The 14,744-nt window shown below is 39.7% G+C and overlaps 1 protein-coding gene across 5 annotated transcripts in view; it reads left to right on the top strand.

Moving 5' to 3' along the window:
• The window catches only part of agap1 (ArfGAP with GTPase domain, ankyrin repeat and PH domain 1), a 671,134-nt gene that overhangs the window by 266,877 nt on the left and 389,513 nt on the right, over positions 1-14,744 (top strand). For all 5 annotated transcript variants that reach the window (XM_048599132.1, XM_048599133.1, XM_048599134.1 and 2 more), the window contains exon 2: positions 12,932-12,990. In XM_048599132.1, coding sequence (XP_048455089.1) covers positions 12,932-12,990 — 59 coding nt within the window. The remainder of the gene's footprint in view (positions 1-12,931; positions 12,991-14,744) is intronic.

Genomic DNA, 14,744 nt, shown 5'->3' on the forward strand with positions numbered 1-14,744 from the left:
TGGGAGGTGATGGCCTAGTAGTATATCACTGGACTGTTAATCCAGAGACCCAGATAATGTACTGGGACTTGGGTTCGAATCCCACCGCAGCAAATGGTGGAATTTGAATTCAATAAATACCTGGAATTAAGAATCTACTGATGACCGTGAATCCGTTGTTGGAAAAACCCATCTGGTTCACTAATCTGCCATCCTCACCTGGTCTAGCCGACATGTGACTTCAGGCCTACAGCAATGTGGTTGGCTCTGAACTGCCCTCTGGGCAATTAGGAATGAGCAATAGATGCTGCCTAGCCAGCGATGCCCTCAACCCATGAATGAATAAAGAAAAATAAATGTCAAAACGAGTAAGAATTGTTCACATTTGGATTACTTATTTGAAATGGAGTGCATGGAAGCAGTGTTGCGTAAAGTTTTCCACGCCATGTTATATTAAGGATGTAATTGCCTACGGTTTTATCTTGTTGTATAAAATGTTGTCAATGATATTGGAATACAATTATAAATCTAGGTGCTCTTTCTCTATAACTAATGTATTAAGTCCTGACCTGAGATGGCTGTTCTAGATACGGAAAAGCTGTGACAAAGTAAATGTGATTAACTTATCAATGAGATAACAAAATGGTACCAATATTAATGATCTCACAAAAGAATTGAAGGAAATTTTTGGAACATAATTTTTTATTTGGCTCATAGGATATGGGCATCGCTGGCTGGGCCAGCATTTGTTGTCCATCCTATTTGCCCTTGAAAAGGCGATGGTGAGCTGCCTTCTTGAACCACCACAGTCCATGTGCTGTAGGTAGACCCCACAATGTGATTAGGGAAGGAATTCCTGGATTTTGACCAAAGATACTGAAGGGATAGCGATATATTTTCGAGTCAGGACAGTGAGTAGCTTGGAGGGGAGTTTGCAGATGGTGGTGTTCCCATGTATCTCCTGCCTTTGCCCTTCTAAATGCAACTGATTGTGGGTTTGGAAATTGCTGTCTAAGGAGCCTTGGTGAATTTCTGCAGTGTCTCTTATCGACGGTACACACTACTGCTACTGAGTGTTGGTGATGGAGAGAATGGATGTTTGTGGATATGATGCCAGTTAAGCAGGCTGCTTTGTTCTGGATGTTGTCAAGCTTCTTGAGTGTTGTTGGAGGCCATCGCACCTCTGACTCGAGTCTTATGATAGGCTTTGGGAAGTCAGGAGATGAGTTAGTTGCTGCAGGATTCCTAGCCTCTGACCTGCTGTTGTAATCACTACATTTATATGGCAAGTCCAGTTCAGTTTCTGATCAATGAGAACTCCAGGAGTTGATAGTGGGGATTTGGTGATGGCTGCGCCATTGAATGTCAAAGGGTGATGGTTGGATTCTCTTATTGGAGAAAATTTGCATTTGTGTGCCATACGTTACTTGCCACTTTTCAGCCTAAGTCAAAGAAATGGGTTTAAGAACTGTACCAACAGGAGAGGTGGAGAGGATTAGGGAGGGAATTTCAGAGTTTGAGGATGTTGTGTACTAACTCACTGTTACCTGGGGAAAATTGAGTAATTGTCAACTGCAGAATTAAAACTAAAAGATTATGTCAACAAATAAATAGAATTTGTGGGGAAAAGGATCCTGTGATATGGTACCAAGGATTGTGTTGTGCTAGTTCAGATCAGAGCGTGACAGTCGCCAATGGTTTTTAGTTCATTGGCACTTATTGCTCATGGTTAATGGCCATGAGAAAGAGGGAAACTTCACTTTTGAACCTCTACAGTCAGAATGGCAAAGGCGCTGCAACAGCACTGCGAGGAAGGGAGTTCCAGAAATATAGCCTCATTATGTACATAAATCCTTGTACTGAGATTCTACCTGTTCCCAGTGTTGTGAGGGATGGGTCTGGCCTCCTTGCCTTTCCACTGCTCCAAGTATTTGAACCATTCTGTATCATGTATCCCTCATAGAAAAACTAGCAAAATCTGCCAAAATATAATATACTTTTGATCACAGGCCATGAGGAAGTGGTCAGCGCATAGTATCCTTGAGATTCTGTGGGAAAAGGAAAGGGTGGAAAATGTTGGGTGCTCTCCTGAGCAGACTGTCAGTCATTGGCAGAATGCTCATCACCAGGACTTTCCACCAAGCACCAAGATGTAGCTTAGCTAGTGATGAGAAGTGCACTGGATATCAGATCCTTCATGCGCAACAGTCTCCTTGCACCACCACAAGCTGCCCTCAAAATAGCTGTACCGGTGAAAAGACTATCACACATCTTCTTCTGGAATGTATCTTTGCAAAGAAGGTCTGGAGAGAGATGCAGTGGTTTTTGTCAAGGTTCGTCCTGAGCTGCTGTGTGACGCAGGATCTGCTGTACGGACTGTTCCCTGGGGTGTGCACCAAGACAGCATACAGAAGACCATCAACTCAGTTACAGATGCTCTTTGGTCTGCCCGAAACCTCTTGGTCTTCCAGTGGAAAGAATTGACCTCGAATGATTGTTGCAGACTGGCACATTACAAGATCCAGGACCATGAGCTGAGGGATGCACTAAAGCTTGGGGCAGCTGCCGCGAAGGTACAGTGGGGAAAGACCATTGTCTGGAGTCTTTCTGTCAAGTATGATGAGGGTCTGTTATGTTTTCATAGAGCCTTGTAACCTTAATAGGAATGTAAATAGTTTCCTGTTTAGAAAATACCTTTTTTGAAGCTCTAAAGTGGAATGTCAAAATTCCACAGTATCTTCTGCAACGTCTGTATGGACCTGTTTTTTTAAATATGTTTATTTATATTTTATTAAAAGTATATTTGTGAAATAAACATTAACTTGTTTCAGACACAATGAGGATTTTTATGTTCTGGAACAAACACAGCTGGTTTTAGGATTTCTACACCCATGGAGAAATAATCTCAAATTTTGATTTGCTACCCTATCCAATAGGAATCTCGGAGCATTCTTGGCTGTAAAAGGTGTAAGATATGGTTATTTAAATGCAACGTATGATGGTAAGTATTTGTGATGTTCTAACAATATTATTGAAAAATAATAGACATTTGTGGTTTGATCTGGGCTATGCTGGTTACAGAGGCTGAGATTCTTGGTAAATCTCAGTCATGTTCCAGATGGTTTTATGTGATCATGAACCAATATCTTCAGTTTGTTTTAATGATTTTATAATGTTTGGAGTTTGGAGAGGAGTTGTTCAGCAATTCAAATTCAATTACCATGCTTCCATTGCATTAAAAGTTGTTTTAAACAGTAGCAAGTTAATAAATGGGGCGAAATGAAGAGACACTCCAATTGGCACCTCTTCATGTGCTTGGCTTAGCTCAAAAGATGCCTATGGCTGAACCCACGCTGGGAAGGTATCCTGGATCCTTTGCATAGTTGGTTCATGGGGGGAAGCAAATGCTACGCAGTGCTAGTGATCGAGATGAGAAAAACCTTCAAGCAAAAGAAAATGAAAAATCTTAGCTTGAGCCCTTGTATAATATTATAATCATGTGAATGCACTGTATCTTTCATCTGAGGGGTAGGGTTATCAGAAAGCTGACTGAATGCAGCCTGAATATTTCTGCAGATTTGAGAGAAGTAGGGTTTACGATGATGGAAACATATGTGTTGAGTCTGCCGAACTGTACAGTAGTCATGGAAACATGCTTGTTGATGACTTGCCTTTGAAAACAGCTCCGCTTTAAAGTGTCTATAGGTGAGCTGTGCACAATCTGCCCCAATACTGCAAAACAGTGTTTCATGAGCTTTACACATGGTCATGTTTGGTTTTATCCAGGTGCCAGGTTACTGGGTACCAACTAGTTGAGTAAAACATCTCCCCATTTAGCAAATCTACGCTGAGTTTATAGATTTAATTAGGGTTTTTATGTATGAAGTGCATTTCAGTCTGTCCTTACGGGTGTATACATATACATAGATAATAAAATTGTTGATTATTTGACATCTGATATTTCCCTTGGTTGGGCTGGCTCTGAGGAATTTTGTTATGCCCCCAAGGTTTAGAACAGTGGTTTTGTTTTCAAGTCTGTTTGAAGATGTCCTTACTGACACACTATTTGGAAATAAGTGTTTAGAGACCAAAGGGAAACTCCAGTTACCCAAGTTACACAAAACCATGCTGGTAACCAAAAATATAGATAACTGAAGATATCTCAGCCCTAGAGTTCTCAGTCTGAAGGTCTGTAGTTTTGTAAAGCTATGCTAGGGGTGGTATTGCATATAATTAGTGTAAAATTCATACATCTGGCTTGACGGTACCTGTCGTTGCAACAGCACATCCTCACTAGAGCTGGGATTCACAAGCTGCACTCTGATCTAGAAATACTATGATGTGCCATTCTGACCCTTGTCATTGAGCAATCTGTAGTTTTGACTTTAGAAACTTTTATATTAATGATCTTTGGGAGGTCTTTGTTCATAGGCTGCAGCAAACACAAACTGGAAGTGTCTAGCAAAGTGCATTCCACTGATTAAGAATGTCCAGGGTTTTCTGAATTGTGGAAAATATTCAATTAAAATTTGATTTTAAAACAAACATAAAATAATGACATATGGTCAAAATGGGTCATTATGACGGAGAAGTCTTGCAGTTCAGCATACATCCACAGTATAGGATTAATGACTGAGGCGATAAAATGAGTGGAGGTTATTTTTATTCGCTCTGTTCCCACCGCTCCTTCATGTTCAGTCCTTTAGAAAGTGACATGCCTTCTTTTACAAAATATGTGGGACAACATACTCCACTCTATAGAAAATCTGGGGTGATTAAATGTGTGGCTGTTCACCATAACACAGGAGCTTGTTTCAGATTTGAAGATTGGAGTTTTACTTTATATGTGAAGGCTTAAAGATCAGCATGATAAATTAATGTTTGAATTCTCAAATATCTAACACCTTGCAATGTTATTCAAAACAAGTATACTGAAGGTAATTCCATCTCCATGCATTACAATTTAAAGGTGTGTATTGACTTCTTGGGCAACACTATTTTGCCATGCACAGTCTTAGCCTCTCATTGTTTGGCCCAGAAATCAGCTAGCATTACCATGTACATGTGATGCTGCACCAGGTACTACCCAGCTCTGCACTAGAGTCTGCAATTTTTTAAAGATTATATTTGGGCCATATGAAGGCAAATGTTCTGATGTTCTTCAGATCTGTTGTGTATGACCCAGCTCCATGTAACAGCCCTGATATTTTTACATATCTACTTTGAGGGAAGATTGTTGAGAAACACTGAGAGTGGGTGTCTGTTTAGTGGCTACAAAGGCTGCATTTAACAAAGTTGCAAGTTTTGAATTATGCAAACATTGCAACCGAAACCTGACAATCTGTCACATTAGTTTATTTGTCTGCTCATAGGAACTTTATGTGCAGGAAAAGTCTTTCCACCTGCGTGTGTATTACATAGAGTTTTACAGTGTTTAAAACTGGCCGTTTGAACCAATAGGTCAATACAGTGTTTGTAATTCACTTGAAGCTCTTCCTACCCGCCTTTATCTTGTCTTATTGCCACAGCCTTCTATTCCTTTCCTTCATTTTACTTCCCTGGCTTCCCGTTAAACACATCTATGCTATTTCCCTTAACAACTACACGGTAGAATGGATATTGTTTCACCGCTCTGGGTAAAGACATTTCTCCTGAATTCATGTTGGATTTATTAGTGACTGTCTTAGTTTTTATGATCTCTGCTTTTGGATTCCCCACAAGCAAACAATGCATTGTCACCCAGTAAATCTTCTGGCAGAATGATTAGTAAATGCAACTTAAGTCTGACAAATGGACCTAGATGGCTAATATCGGTATTAGAACCAGAAATGTGTGGATAGACATTATAGGGAAGGATTGCCATGTTATGCTTTTCTTGAAAAACAAAGAAAGGCTCATGGATGACCTAATAGAAGTCTTTAAAATTATGAAAGGTTTATTGAGTGGAAACAGAGAAAATGTTTTCTCTCATAGGGACGGGCATGACTAGAGGACATCAATGTAAGATGGTCACCAAGAAATCTAATAGGGAATTCAGAAGAAGCTTCATTCCACGAGGAGTGGTGAGAATGTGGAACTCTCCACAACAAAGAGTGGTTGAAGAGGATGGTATAGATGCATTTAAGGAAACTAGATAAACATATGAGGAAGAAGGCAAACGTGTTTATAGGTTTACCTGGTAGGTTTAAGTGGGAGGAGGCCTGAGCACTGGTATGGAGTGATTGAACCTGTTTCTGTAAGGTATTCCTATGTAATATTGCATACAACTTATAGCTTTGACAAAATTTTTTTTCAGCAGTGCTCGTTTATACTACAACTATTTACTACATAGAATATTTTTTTACTGAGTACAGCCTTTTACAATAAATGTACTTAAAGTGGCCACTGAAAATTATTTAGTGGATATGATCGTTTTCAAAAAGAGCTCATTTTTGAACATTTTAAATGATGATCTCCAACTATCTCTGCAGGAAGTTAACTGAGCAGGTGCAGGTGATGTGGACATATGCTAAGGTGAATGTGCTGTTCTCATAAGCAGTAGTATGATAAAAATAACTTTACCACATTTAAAACTGAATGCAGAGAAGTAATCCATAATCAAGTGCATGCGTACATGTTAAAGGCATTCATTGCTAGTTGTACCAAGGTTAAATAGATAGATCACAGGTCAGACCACATTTATACATTGGCAATTGTAGGCATGTTTCCTTAGAAAAATATTGTGGTACAAGGTATTTCTGGACTTCAGCTGTTCCATTATGATGCAAGGCACAGACTAGAATGGTTTTCTTTGTTGGAAAATAATTGAGAAGGAAGTATCAGAAGCTGAGAGATTGGAAATGTAAATGAAATAAGCTTACTTAGTATAGATTGTCCACATGGAAGAAGGACACAAGTAGACTTAACAAACTTTGACTAAGTTTACAAATAAGCATGTTTTTTCCTTGCTGAATATGTCAAATAAATTCACTGTAAATGTCACTAAATGCAAATTCACAAATTCAAGAAGTAGTAAAATCTGGCTCATTGGTTAGGAAGGGGAGATTGTAGGCTCAGGTGTGCAGTTACCCCTGGTTAAAGCCAATTTCAGCTCTACCTTTGCAGAATTGGTTGTAGCAGTACAAAGATCAGGGACATTACATTGGTGCTTTCCACTGCCTTTTTCACTGGTCAGAAATTTAGTTTGTCAGATCAGCTCTGCCTAAAAAAGTGGCCATGACACAATCCAACATTGCACAATTCTGCACAAAGCTGACATTTTTAGATGCCCAGGCATTTGGTGGCACATTTTAAAGTTATTTTTTGTATTAAAAATATTTAATTTGCAAAGAAACTGACCAGTGTACACCCATCAAATATATATAGTTCAGTATTGCTTTTGTTTGAAAGCATTTTCAGTGATTTTAAATCATGTTATTTATGAGTGGAGGACTTTTATTAAAAATGCTTAGTTTTTGTGATCAACCCAAGATTATTTGTTGGTACACCTGCATGTGGTTATCACTTATATGCATCCAAAATTACCTTTTGCTGCAAAGTTTGTAAACATACAGTAATTATGCAGTAATTTTATAGCAATACAGTAATCATTAACATAATACAATTAAGTTGTATTTCATTGCCAGATTTTATTATTCACAGAAGATTTTACTTGTGTTTATGTAAAATTTTTTTAACAGAAGATCTAAACTCTAACTAGTGCCATTACGTGATTACGAAGAAATGGAAATGCTATCTCTCTGTTGAAGTACAATCAGATATGATTGAATATTATATGTAAACACAATTGTTTCTGAGCATTAAAACATAGTAGCTGTTTGGCGTTATGCCTCACCATTTATTAGAAAAGATGAAAATGAAGCTAGAACTGCATATGTGTTGGACCAGGTGGGATCACAGTCATGTGTAATGACTTCCAATACTGGACATTTGCTGTTGAGGTTTGTTTGTGAATATGGATACCTCCATTGGGACTGGACTCTGAAATGCCTTGATACTTTCACAATGGGAGGTGACAACATTGCAAGACTCTAACTAAAAAATAGAAAATTCAAAGTTACCAAGTAATCTGGAATGAATAATACAAGCTACAAGGTTATGATATTTTCTAGGCTTTTGAATGATTTAATGTGGCAGTATGGTCAGGAGAGACACTGGCCCAGAGATCAGGTTTTTTTGGATTCCGTTTGTGATGAGTTAGGCATAGAAACAGGCTTGGAATCATAAAGCCTTAGAGCAATGAGCAAGGCCATTTGGACCATCATTCTGTTCTCATTCCCAGCCCCTCTCTAAGCATTATTATTTTTAAACTTTCAGAGGTTTCTTATGTTTTTAACCATTGTACTCATGACTAGACTCAGCAGTCCAATACGGTTTATATGTAAGTGGGCTGATACTGTTTCAAGTCATATTTGCCTATGCTCATTGCTTACTGGTCATTTATTCAGCTATTTTGAAACTGACAATGTAATTGCCCCTATACATTAAAGTCCAGTTAATTTCTCCTGTTCCACATATCATTAGACAGGGCTCAAAATCAGTGTGGCACAGGAGATTGGTGGCAGCAAACTACCTCAAACAACCTTAATCTGAATCACATACTGGCAGAGGTGGCAGATATCAGAAATGTCAGTAACGGTAATCATAATACTGCACGTGACTCCTGCTAGAGCAGTACGAATTTCAAATATATTCCGTTGCTGAAGCATCAGTTGTGGTTCCCTGGCAGTTGACTTGTCTCTGAATCAGAAGGTCATGGGTTAAAGTTCCACATTGCTAACTTGAATGCATAATCTAGCCGGACACTTCAGTGCAGTGTTGAGAGAGTGCAACACTAGAAAAGTGCTGTTTTTATGTAAAAGAACTGTCAAACCAAGCCCCACTTAACCTTAAAGGTAGATGTAAAAAATAATCACACTGCTCTCTTTCAAAGAATAGGACAAGAAGTTTGTTTTACTGACAATTGGTGACTCAGATACAAGTTACATTTGAAATTATTTTGGTAGTTATTCAAAATGTACTTAAGAGCTTCATCGTCACAAAAGCGAAGTATTTTTAGTCAAGAGTATTTAGTCCATTGCCTGCGGGTCATTCAGTTTTCAAGATCTACAGCATTATTTCAACATATTATCATCCTTCTTGACCCTGAGCAGAATTTTCAACACAATATCATCATCATCACAAAGAAAAATGCCCATTTCACTTTTGTAACATCACTGGTATCTACTGCGCCTGCATCTCATCAACTGCTGAAACCTTGATCCATGTCCATGTTGTCGCCATACTCCACTCGAATGCAGTTTCTGCTGGCCAGCCTTGAACCCTTCCCTCTCTCTCTGGATTTCAATTCATTTAAAACATTGCTGACCAAAGTCCTTCTCAGTTGTTGCAACTGTCCTAGTAACCAAGAATATCTCAAATTTGAAATGTTAATCTTTATTTAAATCCCATTTTGGCCTATCTCAAGAACTTCCTCTCTCTCAAAATTTCCTTTCCTCTAACTCTGACCTCAATGTATCTGTTCTGTCATAGAGTCAGAAGGTCATACAGCATGGAAACAGACCCTTCAGTCCAACCAGTCCACACCGACCATGTTCCCAAACCAAGCTATTTGCACCTGCCCATGCCTGGCCCAAATCTCTCCAAACCCTTCTGAACCGATCTCAGTATTAGTTGTCCACATCCTGGCTTCTCCTCGAAGATGCTTCTTCAAACTAACCTACTTGTGCCAAAATTTTGGCCACCCTTCCAAACCGCACCCATGGCTCGGTATCTTTTTATCATAGAGCCATACAGCACAGAAACAAAGCTTTTGGTCCAACTTGTTTGCACCTACAAGATATTCCAGCGTGACGTAGTCTCATTTGTCATCATCTGGCCCATATCCCTCTCAACTCTTCCTATCCGTATATCCATCCAGATGGTTTTTAAAAGTTGTAATTGCACCCGCCTGCACGACTTCCTCTGGCGGCTGGTTCCATACAAGCACCACCCTCTGCATGAAAATCTTACCTCTCGGGTCCTATTTACGTCTTTTCCCTCTCACCTTAAATCAATGCCCTCTAGTTTTGGACCCCCTTCCCCTAGGAAAAAAACCTTGGCTGTCTATCCTATCTATGCCCTTCATGATTTTATAAGATTCTATATATCTTATAATATCTATATCTTATAATCTTCTGTAAGATCACCCCTCAGCCTCCAGTGCTCCAGGGAAAATAGCCCCAGCCAATTCAGCCTCTCCCTATAGCTCAAACCATCCAGTCCTGGCAACATCCTTGTAAGCTTTTTCTGTACCTTTTCAAGTTTAACAACATCATTCCTATTACAGGGAGACCAGAATGATGTGTGCTATCCTAAAAGTAACCTCACCAATGTCCTGTACAGCCGCAACATGACATCCTAACTCGTATGCTCCGTGTTCTGACCAACGATGACCGGCATGCCACATGCCGCCTTCACCACTCTGTCTAGTTGTGATTCTACTTTCAAGGAACTATGCACCTACACTCCTCGGTCACTTTGTTCAGCAACACTTCCCAGGGCCTGACCAATAACTGTATAAGTACTGCCCTGTTTTACGCTACCACAATGCAACACCTGACACATCTAAATTAAACTCCATCTGCCACTCCTTAGCCCATTGACCCATCTCATCAAGGTCCTGTTGCACTCTGAGATAATCTTCTTCACTGTCCACAACACCAACTATTTTGATGTCAACTGCCTTAATAACCATACCTCCTGTATTCACATCCAAATCATATATATATAAATGATGGAAAACAATGGCCCCAGCCTTTTATTGACTGTTTAAGGTGCCGTCGATATGTTTATTCTTGCGTTGAACACTGTGCATAGTGCCATTGCCAGCACATGCCCACCTCGCCATGGGGTCTGTTGATGAAAGCCTTCATTGTTGCCTGATTTATTATTGGCATTTGAAGAATGTGCTGCGGCATTAAAGTTATGATTATGCAATCTGATCCTAGTTCTGTACATGCCATTAATAGTGAGAAAATATTCTGTCTTGGCATGAACTGAATCGCAATAAAAGACCATGCCTAGTGCAAGGTATCTTATGTAGCAACAGCAATTTGATTGTTGTTGAAAGAGGATGCATGTCAGCATAGCAGTTTGTTACTGTAATGTGACACTAATTAGATATATTTGCTACTTTCATTCTGGGACCAGCTGTTGGGGAGTACAGTGCTTCGGTAAACTGGATCTGTCTCTGGAGTGAATACAAACCTGACTCGTGTATTAGGCGAGTCATGACGTAAACAATGCAGACGCTGCCTTGTACTTGATTTACTAGGAAGGCTGCTGTACTTCCCCAGTCATCAGTAATGGCTTTGTAATGAAGTGTGTTCACTAACAACACTTTCCTCCATTGTAAATCGTTTCCTGCCCTACATGATATCTTTAACGTGAGCAAGAACCATTACTGTAGCCCAAGGGTTCAATTTGTGCATGGGCCTTCATTAACAAGGTCTCTATCAGGTTATGTCCATAAAAGGTCTTCTTTCTCCTTGCTGTATAATTTGACCCATTTCCTTTGTTCAAAGGTCCATATCTCCTAAATAGATTGTGATCTGGTCTCATTTCCTCCACCAAAACATGGGTCAGCTATGTTGATAAAAGCATCAATTCTTTTCTGGCTTCTCATCTATTGGAAACAATAGCCTTCCCTTGATTTTCTCAAATAATGCTGTAGGGTTTTTGTAAGCCTCTTTTGCCATAGTCTCCTGGTTCAAGGGGAGTGAATAGGAGGTTCGTGCCTTAATGTCTCAACGCTGGTTATGACTGATTGATCTACTCGATTTCAATTTGTGGAAGCTACGCAGCCAAAATTGCTCATGTATTCTAGTCACTTGGTAGGTTGGTGATCATTTTAAAGTGGTTGTTGATCTCTGAAGATTGTTGTGTAGTATGTTGCTAGCTAGATTATTAACTTTTATCTCAAAAGCAGGTGTGCCAACTGTATCTAGATAGACTGTTATCAAGTGTGCATTGCAAAGTTTACTGATCTTGCAGCACTCAAATTGCCTACTAGGCTGCCTGAAGAGAATGGAGCTGAGGGTCCAGAATGGTCACTCCTCTCTTGAGTCTCCACTTTTCCAGACTATTGTTTGATCTTGATGGTACATGCACCATTTCTAATTTTTCTGTGAAAAGTTTTAGCTTTGGCGCAGTTGATAATGCATTCCACTTTGTGATTCAAATCCCACTCAAGATAATTTAAATACAGAAATCTAGGCTGAAGCGTCCAGAGGTGTATCTTTTGGTTGATAAGATAAACTGAGGTTCCATCTCTTCCCTTTAGGTGACAATGCCATGGATCTTGTACAAGCTGATGACAACCAGGGAAGTTTTAATATTTAATACCTCCCCTCCCCCTGAGCAGGGATTGCAAGCCTTTCTTTTGGTTTTCCATCTATGGGAATTTTGTTTACTGCGAATATGTTAATTTTAAAATTAGCTCGATCATAAAGTTGTGCTTTGGATCTTGGGCTCTGCAGGCTTAGTTGTTGACGAAATTCTTTGTGCTGAGTACTGGGAAAAAGTTCCTGGAGAGTATTTTAATTATGAATTTGAGCCAGATGCCCCTGTAGTGACATTGACTCTCTCTGCTAATGTTTTTCTCCGACAGTCATTGCTGAGATCTGGAATTTGGGACATGTGGAGGAGTGGAGCCTATAATTGTTTTGGGAGGAAATTTCAAACTTTGTCAATGGCTTTGGTGAAGATTAGGGCTAATTAAAAGGATAGAGTAGACTTCGTCTCAGTACTTCGCGTAACAATCGCTGTTTAGTAATTGGCTGTCTCTTTTTTTCTTCTCTAAATTGCAGTCTTTTCAAAGTCATAGTCATAATGTTGCTTAGCATTTTTCAAACATTATATTTCTTGGTTTTTCAGATTTTATTAACTTAAATTATGGCCTTCTGTTTTGCAGATGCATTTGTGAACAGCCAAGAGTGGACTCTTAGTCGATCTGTGCCAGAACTCAAAGTGGTGAGTATTGTCACCAGTGCATTTAAATAAGGCGCCATTCCAACAAAAAATGATCTTCTTGGCAAATTTCATGAATATTTGGGTGTAATCCTTGACTGTTTCTTTTTTCTCTGAATTCTGTGATGAGAGAATTTTCATTATAGGTGCATTATCAACAAATTGTAGGTAATTAGTCGAGATCATAATGTGACTCACTTGTTAGAAATGACATATTTTCATAAATAGGGACCTTTCTCTTCAAACGAAAGGAATATTTTCAAGTCTTGTGCCTTTTCTTTAAATAACCAGGTGCCTGGGGAGCCTTAGTTCTTTGTTGCTTTTTCCATGGTAACACTTTTTGACCAATTGGAGTCAACTTGCCAGCTAATTAACACCCTTGCTTCTGTAGTATAAATTGCCATGAACATTTGAAGTTTGACGTTCTTGCGTTTGTTCTGATGAGTGCAAAACCAAAAGCTTCAGCTGAAAATCATTTTTCATCCTGTTCTGTGTTCTTTCACATAGAGTCATAGAGATGTACAGCGTGGAAACAGACCTTTTGATCCAACCTGTCTGTGCTGATCAGAAATCCTAAATTAATCTAGTCCCATATGCCAGTGTTTGGCCTATGTCCCTCTAAACCCTTCCTATGCAAGTACCTGTCCAGATGGCTTTTAAATGTTGTAATTGTTCCAGCCCCTACCATTTCCTCTGGCAGTTTGTTCCATACATGCACCAGCCTCTGCATGAAAAGTTGCCCCTTGGGTCCCTTTTAAATCTTTCCCCTCCCACCTTAAATCTATGCCCTCTGTTTTGGACTCCCAACCCTAGGGAAAAGACCTTGGCTGTTCACCTTATTCATGCCCCTGATGATATTATAAACTTCTATAATGCCATCCCTCAGCCCCAACCTAGTGAGCCTCTCCCAATAGCTCAAACCCTCCATCTCTGACAACACCCTTGTAAATCTCTTCTGGACCCTTTTGTTTTTCACTACATCTTTCCTACAGCAGGGAGACCAAAATTGAACACTATTCTAAAAGTGGCCTCACCAATGTCCTATACACCTGCAACATGACATCCCAATGCCTATACTGAAGACACTGACCAATGAAGGCAAGCGTGCCAAACTTTGTCTTCACCACCCTGTCTGCCAGCAACTCCACTTTTGAGGAACTGTACATGTGCACCCCCAGGTCTCTGTTTGACATCACTCCCTAGGCCCATGCCATTAGCTGTATCAGTGCTGCCCTGATTTGCCATGCCAAAATGCAACACCTCACACTTGTCTACATTAAACTCCATCTGCCACTCCTTGGCCCATCGGCCCAACTTTCCCTGGAGTAGATTCCCATGTATAACTCATTCCCGGTTATTTGTTATTCTCTACATAAACCACTCCTTATTCCCTCAATTAGATTCCAATCTGTAACTCACTTCCGGGTATCTGTTATTCTATATATAAATACACCAAACTCCTCAATTAGATTCCAGATGTAATTCACTCCCCAGTATTGATTATTGGACGTGTAAACCGAAGCCCTCGTGTGTAACTCACTCCCTGGTATATGTTAGTCTGTATATAAACTACCCCAGACACCACCATTAGCGTTCAGATTGTAACTCATTCCCCTGGTATGTGTTGTACTATATATAAACTCACTGCAAACATCAATGAGATTCCAGTCTCTAACTCGGTGCAAACTAAATGTTTGAATGTTGAACTGGGAGCGGAACAGAGAAGGCTGAAGTTCAATTTCTGCTACATTCTGTTT

This window comes from Rhincodon typus, chromosome 7 (genome assembly GCF_021869965.1).
Source record: "Rhincodon typus isolate 14 chromosome 7, sRhiTyp1.1, whole genome shotgun sequence".
In the NCBI taxonomy this organism is placed as follows: Eukaryota; Metazoa; Chordata; class Chondrichthyes; order Orectolobiformes; family Rhincodontidae; genus Rhincodon; species Rhincodon typus.